Genomic DNA, 8251 nt, shown 5'->3' on the forward strand with positions numbered 1-8251 from the left:
GAAAAAGATCAGGTATTTTGCTTCCACCTGGATATAAATTTAGTTCTTTCTAGTTCTTTCTCTGGATGCACGTTTTTCTCTCCATCATGCATCTTTTGGGATTGACTTATATCCCTGCATTGTTGAGAGGAGTCCAATCTATCAAAGTTGGTCATCACACATACGTTGTGTCTGTAATTGTGTACAAATTTCTCCTGGTTCAACTCTTCTCACTCAGCATCAGTTCTTTTAAGCCTCTCCAGGTAAATATGAAGACCGCCTGCTCCCCGTTTCTTGTAGCGCAATAGTATTCCATAACATGCATATACCACAACTTGTTCAGCCATTCCCCAATTGATGGGCACCCCCTTAATTTCCAATTCTTTGCCACAACAAAAAGAACTGCTATAAACATTTTTGTACATATGGGTCTTTCTCCCATTTCTATGATCTCTTTGGGATATAACCATGGCACATATTTTTAAACTTTTTTGATCATTCATGATGATTTTTTTCTTTTTTGTCTCTTAAAATGTACTATTTGTTATATTGGGATGGTTGTTTGGGAGGGAGGAGTCCTAAAGAGATGGAGTAAACCACAATGACATAAAAATATCAAGCTTTAAAAAGAAGTGAATTAGATTTCTCATATTGTAAAATCTTTCTCATTATGTCATAAACTACATTAAAGTGGTAAGTTAAATGTAATCATACCAAAATATAGTATAAACATCAAGTGTAATTTAAAAAAATCTTTTAATATGTAAATCTTCTCTTTTTTCCCCTTCTCTCCCTTTCCCCCAACCCCCCCCTCCCCAAATATTTGTTTTATGTACAGTATTGGTTTGTGATTTCTAGAATTAAATTAGAAATCTGTTAGGCACTATTTATATTTTTATAATCAGGCATTTTTTATTCATTTTCTGTGTGAAGAATGTTGCATATTTTAGTTATTGAAAGTTTATAATCATATAACATTTTTCATGTTAACACCTATTCATCTATTCTCATGTATTGTATCAATAATCATTTCCTGTTTTTTTTTCTGAAGATAAAGCATTTAATTTAGACCTCATTTTTTCATGCTCATTTGGAATATTTTCTTTTTATTATACTGTTGATTATCCTTAAGATGGAACATTTATAAATCTTTAAGATATATCTTGTGTTTTACTATAGTTTAAAAAGACCCATTCATTATAGCCATTTTGATTTTATTTTACTAATCTATTTTCTTAAAACTAATTCTAAGGTTGAATTTTAAGGAAAATAGCTTTCAATTGTTGATCAATATATGTTAGTGATAAAGCAATTTAGCAAATCGGTAACTGGGACCTAGTTTTTTTATTGTGGATGGAAAGCTTTTCTAAAAAGATACAGAAATGCAAAATAAAATGATGAATTTATTAATAACTGTATGATAGCTACATTTTTCAAAACCATGTGTATAAATCTCTTTAAAATTTAGTTAATATTTATTGCATGGCTATGACTTTTTGGAAGTATATAACATTAAATGGCTCCCTTTGGGGGAGTAATGTTATATTTTTATTCTATTAAATTTAAAATATTAGTGAGTTGGGGGGGTGAAGAGGGAGAAGTATTTTTGAAGATTTATTTTAGAGAATTCTTCTTACATAAAAGATTCATCTTTGCTGTGGAGACCAATCACTTGGAAGCACAGAAATTCCACTAACTGGATTGCTGAAAAAAGGAAGTACAGACATCAACCACCGCCCTGTAGCAGTTGAAGGTGCTTTTACCCTTGACCCACCAAACAGAGCCAAACAAAAACTTCCCGCTATTCCATTGGAATTGGTACCTACTGTAGGAGTATCTGTAGCTTTACAAAGAGAAGGCATAAACACCCAGGCAAGTATAGCTTTTATCTCCTCCTCTCTCTTAATTTCTCTCCCTCTCTCCCCATGCTTATAATGGACTTTTTCCTCACCTCCACCTCATAGAATTCCTTTCTTCCATGTAAGTATGGAAGTCTACCTTCTACTGAAAGATTCTAGTGGAATCTTTCCTTATTTCTTCGTAGTTGCACCTGTTTTCCTTCCTAGACTGTCTTGTAAGACTTTGTATTTATTCTTTATACTTAGTATATACTTGATGTCTTTCCCATTGGAATATAAGCTCCTTGCAGAGGTTATTTCATTCTTTCTGTTTGTATTGCTAGCACCTAACATGTAGTAAGTACGTAATAAATTGTTTATGTTTTGATGCCTTCAGTTACTTTGCTTAGTATACTTTATTATATATAAAAATTTAAATTAATCTAACTAGTTTACATTGCAACATAAAAAAGAGCCTAAAGCTGTTATTCTAAGATCTTGGTCCAGATTGTATTATTTCCTCCAAAATAATAATGTTTGGCTTGGCTTCCTGAAAAGATCACATGACTCCTAAACCCAGGTGATATCAATTTTTATGAGAGAATTCTTTTTTTTTCCCCTGGAGGAATTCTCTTAGTGAAATTGTACTTTTATTGGTTCCTCATTTTCAGTGATTTTGATGGAAAGGAAAGTTTTCTGTTGAGAGAATAAATTCCATGATTTCTGGAAGCCCTGACATATGAGTGAGCCTAGAATTATTAAGAATAATCGAATCCACTTTGGCACAGTCCTAAAATAGGGCAGTATTAGTGTTTTATTGTGACTGATACTGGCATATTGACAGACATTATGTAAGCTTTTATAGCATCCTAAACAAATTGATAGGGCAGCTAGGTGGCTCAGTGGATAGAGCACTGGACTTGGAATCAGGAAGATTCATCTTCTGGAATTCAAATCTGCCTCAGATACTTACAGTGCTTTGTGACCCTGGACAGGTCACTTAATCCTGTTTGCCTCAATTTCCTCATCCACAAAATGAGCTGCATTAGGAAATGGCAGACCACTGTAATATGTCTGCCAAGATAACCACAGACAGGGCTACAGAGAATTGGACACACATGAAAAAAATGACAATAACAACAGCAACAAAGTACATGGCTGTATGGTAGCTGTGTTGGCATCTTATCTTTTAGCAGCTGGTTCTTTGCAGGCTGATTAGTGAAGGCAGGAAAAGTAAGAGAAGAACTCAAGAAGATTGTTGGGGAAATAAGAGGACACAAAGGAAGAACAGAGAAAGACAGCACAAGGAAAGAAAGGATCATCTCAGCACCTTTTCTTTCTCTCACTTGATAGCGTTCCAAGGATAATTGCCATTCATTCAAGACCAAGGGTAACCTCCTTCCCAGAGGTCCCCTAAGCCATTCTGTTAATTAAAGTATACTATTCTCCTAAATCATTTTGCCTTTCCCACTTGGGATATGCTGGCACTCTAAATATCAGAATTCTTTTTGTTTTCTGTCTCTTCTTTTCCAATCCTAGAATGTCTAAGAAATAATAAAAATAATGTAGAAGATCTAAAACAGGAAAAATAATTTAGGAAGAATTAGAATGATGAAAATTATGGTACCATTTTTAAAAGTGACCTTGGATTTGCATGCATGTAAAGGAAAATAATTTTCAAATTGTGGTTTATAAATTATTTAGCCTTTAGTTGAATTCAAGACCCAGTGTGAGCAAGAGCAGTCAAAGAAAAGAGTTTTAACACCTATACAGGAGAAGCCATTGGCTGAAGAGAAATCACCAACTCCTCCATCACCTATTCAGCTTCAGAATCACCAATCACCACCAATGAAAGATGATGCAACAGAAAGTGAAGTAGAAAGTTTACAGTATGACAAGGACACAAAAGTAAATCAAAAAGGTAAGGTTGTTTTTTAGTAACATTTTATTACGTTTCCAAGTAATATAAGTTCTAAAGTTCAAAAGGTTTTTATATATTCAAAATAAAAATTTTGTTGTTTTAAAATGGTTGAGAATTGAAAATATCTAATTTAACCAATCTCCTATGTGAAAAATTTAACTAATTCAATTCAATAAACAATAAACATCTATTACTAGGAGCAAGGTGCTGTGGTATATACATACCACATAGGCACATAGGAAGTGAATTTTTAAAAAAATGTATTTGTAAAATAGAATTTGCTTCAAATAAAAAAAAATGAATTGTGAATTAGGAATTAGGCCATTTAAAAAAAAATCTTCATCTAAGCCATTCAGTTTTATAGTGATGACTGATTCTTCATGCCAAAATATTCTTTTAATTCCTTACATATTCCTTTAATCTTGAACCATCAAATTGAGAGAAAGTGGCTAAAGCCTGAAACTTGCATCTAATTTTGTAAATTTTTTTCATCTGTTGTGTTTTATTTTGGGCCAGTGAATGTTTATTAAGCTGTTAGTATATATATATATATATATATATGTATTTTTTTTTTTTTTTTTTTTTTCTTTTTTGGAGGGTAATTGGGGTTAATTGATTTGCCCAAGGTCACATGGATAGTTTTTGTGTTAAGTGTCTGAGGCTGCATTTGAACTCAGGTCCTCCAGACTCCAGGGCTGGTGCTCTATTCACTGCGCCACCTAGCCGCCCCCTGTTAGTATATTTCAAAGTAAAGGCAGAATAAGGTCAGCCTTGGAAATGGGAAGACTTGAGTTCATGTCCTAACTATATATACTAACTGGTTGTGTGACTCTGAGCTAGTAATTATCTGTGTTGCAGGCAGTTCTCTAAGACTATAACTTGCAGAATTGCTGCTTATCTTTATTGGTAGAGGAAGTTTTTTCACCGCTAACTTCCTAAACTGATGGATCTGGACCAAACAAACAAACAAAAAGGCAGAATGAAGCCTAACAACTTTCAGAACACTATAGTAAGAACTAAGGAAATTATTTCAGAAGAATTATTTCCTATATGTCCCCAGATGAGCCAAACAACATATTTTTAATATCCACAATAAATTCTAAAGATAATGTTAAGCTTAGTGTAGAAAAGTTGCTTCCTGCCAATGCCTGATATGTTTAAAGATTCAAAATGATGAATGTGCTTAAATTAGTTCTTACGGTAAATCATACTTTTTGTACAGTGTGTCTTATAAAATATTTTCTTTGGTAAGGGAAGGTTGAGTTAAGGTTAACTTCTTTCTCTTCATTTTGGCAGGTAGGATAGTCAATTAAAATACTGAAGTAAGAGTTTAGAGACCTAGGTTGTTCAACTGAACCTTGACTAACCTTGTAACTGGTAACTTTGATCAAGTTATTCAAACATTTTTGTGTTTCTGTTTCCTCCTTTTCAAAACTAGAATGGGAATATTCCAATTCCCTACTTCTGGATAAACGAAGTGATAATTTTGAGATTAATTGAACACTTTTGTGTCTGAAATCATAACTTTTGTTATTGTATTCATGTCAGCCTTGAATTCTCCTACATCAGTTTCTCAAGCCCAGAATCCAGTGACAACATCCAATGCTTCCGAGATTACTTCAGGACAAAAGATTGCTGTCCCAGCATCATCACATCATTTTTGCTTTTCAATAGATTTAAGGAGTATCCATGACCTAGAAGTTGATTTTCCAGTAAATTGTATGTTAAGGTATGGTTTAATCTTATTTTTGACACTTTGAAAAGGAGTTATGCCTCTTAATTCCTTTTGAGGAGTTGAGAAAATAAAAAAAGGCATGAAATTTTTTCTTTAAAAAATTTCTTTGCTAAAAAAAGAACTTTTAAACATTTTTGAGTATATAGTCTTATTTATGTTAGCAATATCAAGGTAATATTTTATTTTCTATTTTTGATATTACATTGTTTTAAAGGATTTGAGCCAAATTTTAAATTTTCTAGAGATCCTATCTATTTATATGTCAGAGTTCTCAGATCTTACTGTTTTCAAGTGCTAGAAAGTACAGGGTATTTTATAAATAAACAATGCATGAATATTTTAGTGACCTAGGATGTATAATTTCAGTATCTTAGAGAACGTAGACCAGAATCTCAGTATATTATTTACAAATAAAAAAATAAACTCATTATAAAACTAAGCAAATACACAGGAAACTCTTCTGCTTTTGAAGGTTTCCTTTGTTCTATGATAACATATGGATCCAGCTTATTTTCCTTCAAACCTCAGTAGCATTTGGATTTTAAACCTTGCCTTGTTCTGTGCAACTGCTCCTACTGCCAGAATAAAAATCTTCCTCAGAAAGAAGTAAAGAGTATTCAGTTCAATTAAATAAGCATTTGTTGGGCTCCTATTAAGTACAAGGTGCTATGATAGGTACTGGAGATACAAAAGAGAGAAAGCAGAAAGAGCTTACAACTTATCCTGGTGTAGAATCATGAATATAAGTCTGATGTAGTGTTGAAAGCGATCTGGGCATAGTAGAAATCCAGAGGAAGGTCATTTTGGAAAGCAGGTACAGCATCACGAAGGAGACAGATCTTGAGCCTGGAGTGTGAAGGAAAAGGAAGATTACAGCCGGTGTGGATGTGGAGCGAGCATATTCTAAGGATAGATGATGGCCTGTATGGCCTCAAAAAGGGGAGAGGGCAGGTAGGCCTAGGGAGCATGTACACTCATCATGTTTGGCTGGAACAAGAGTGGTCTGAAGGCGAGTAGAATAAATAAGGCTCTGAGGATTTTGGTCTAGTCTTTTCTACTACAGATGAAGAAACTGAAGCCCAGAAAGGTGAAGTGATTTGCCCAAGATTACACAGTGAGTGGCAGACCAAGGGTTCAGTCCTCAGTCTGTTGACTCTAAACCTGTGTTCTTTCCACACATGATCCTTTCTCTACATGCTCCCCACCTCCCTGGTTTGGAGCTTTGTAAAAGATAAGGCAATGGCTGAATAATGGGTTTATATTTTATACACGGTGGAGAGTCACTGAAGGTTTTTGAGAGGAGGAGGGGCTGCTCCTCAAAACTATACAATGAGAAGCTTATTTTAGCACCTACATGTGAAAGTATATGAAAGTACGTGAAAGGATGGTTTGGTGAGGAAAAAAAGACTAGACGCCAGATGATTTAGAGTATTTTTCCATATTACTACACATATCTTTGATTTCATCTTCTGAAAACAGCCTGTTTATATCCTTTTACCATTTATCAATTGAGGAATGGGGGACCTCTTTTTAAAAGGATTTATTGAACTAAATGTTCACTGAGGTTCCTTCCAACTCTGAAATTCTGTGACTATTTCTATTGATGAAATATTCTTGGTTTCTAAATTATGTTAATTCCCTATGGAGGCTAGATTTCAGAATTTATCAGATATATTTAATACAAAAATTTGTAGATAGAATGCTGGAGTCAGGAAGAGACTTAAGTTCTCTGATCAGTATAGTGACCTGTCAGGATTACAGAGGACCAGCAATGAAGTAATAACTAATACTAACTTAACACTTACAGAGCACCAACTCTGTGTTTAAGTACTTTACAAATATTATCATTTTTTAATCCTCGTAACAGTCCTGTGAGGTTGGTGTTATTATTATTCTCCTTTTTGCAGATGAAAGAAACTGAGGTAGACACGTTATGTGACTTACCCAGGGTCACCTAGCTAATAAACATCTGAGGCCACATTTAAACTCTGGTCTTCCTGACTCTAGGCACAGCGTTCTATCTATTGCGCCATCTGGCTGCCTTGCATGGGAGAAGAGACCCTTCCTTAGAGGATGGTACAAATGAGATGAATTAGTCAATGAAACAAAGGAGTGGCAGCAGAGGAGGGAGGAGAACAGCCAAAGAGAGTGCTCTGTCAGGAAAATGAAGGAAGTGGAGACTTCGGTGGGGGATGGGAGGGAGGAGACTTGGCAGTGTCAAATGTTATGAAAAGATCAGGTAGACCCTACCTTGAGAAATTATTTTTGATAGAGTAGTAAGTGCAGAAGCCAGAATAGATGGTAAAGTCATGGTGGTCACAAATGTAAAGTATACTTTGTAGAAATTTAGCCCTGAGAGAAAGCTTGCAGTCCTAGGAGAATCAAAGGAAGGCTTTTGTTTGTAGAGATGGGAGATCTGGTGTGATGAGAAGGACGTAGGTTCTAGGTATCAGAAAACCTGATTTTTCATTTCAGCTCTAACACTGAGTAAGAGTGTGACCTTGGACAAGTTGAAATTAAATTTGGCAGAGCGTTCAGTAGTCATGCAAATATGTAACAAAATACAGCTGCCCTTCTTTACCAGCTTAAATGCAAACTGCTTGGCCTGACATTTAAGGCCCTCTGCAACCTCTTAGCATTCTACTTTTCCAGGATTGTTGCATCCTTTTTTCCTTCACTTGTTCTCTGTTCCAGCAAAACAAATACTCACTGTAACTGGATGTTGTCCCACCCTTTCCTGCCTCCTTTGTGCAGACCTGAATTCCTCTGGCTTTGATG

At 34.8% G+C, this 8251-nt stretch overlaps 1 protein-coding gene across 1 annotated transcript in view; it reads left to right on the forward strand.

Annotated features, from left to right (window-relative positions):
• CEP120 (centrosomal protein 120) overlaps positions 1-8251 on the forward strand; it is a 114813-nt gene that overhangs the window by 37040 nt on the left and 69522 nt on the right. Inside the window, exons 7-9 of the mRNA XM_069087736.1 lie at positions 1624-1851; positions 3522-3738; positions 5287-5467. Coding sequence (XP_068943837.1) covers positions 1624-1851; positions 3522-3738; positions 5287-5467 — 626 coding nt within the window. The remainder of the gene's footprint in view (positions 1-1623; positions 1852-3521; positions 3739-5286; positions 5468-8251) is intronic.

The sequence above is a fragment of the Petaurus breviceps genome, unplaced genomic scaffold (genome assembly GCF_028583685.1).
Source record: "Petaurus breviceps papuanus isolate PSGF00001 unplaced genomic scaffold, PetGlider_PUasm1.0 183, whole genome shotgun sequence".
Lineage (NCBI taxonomy): Eukaryota > Metazoa > Chordata > Mammalia > Diprotodontia > Petauridae > Petaurus > Petaurus breviceps.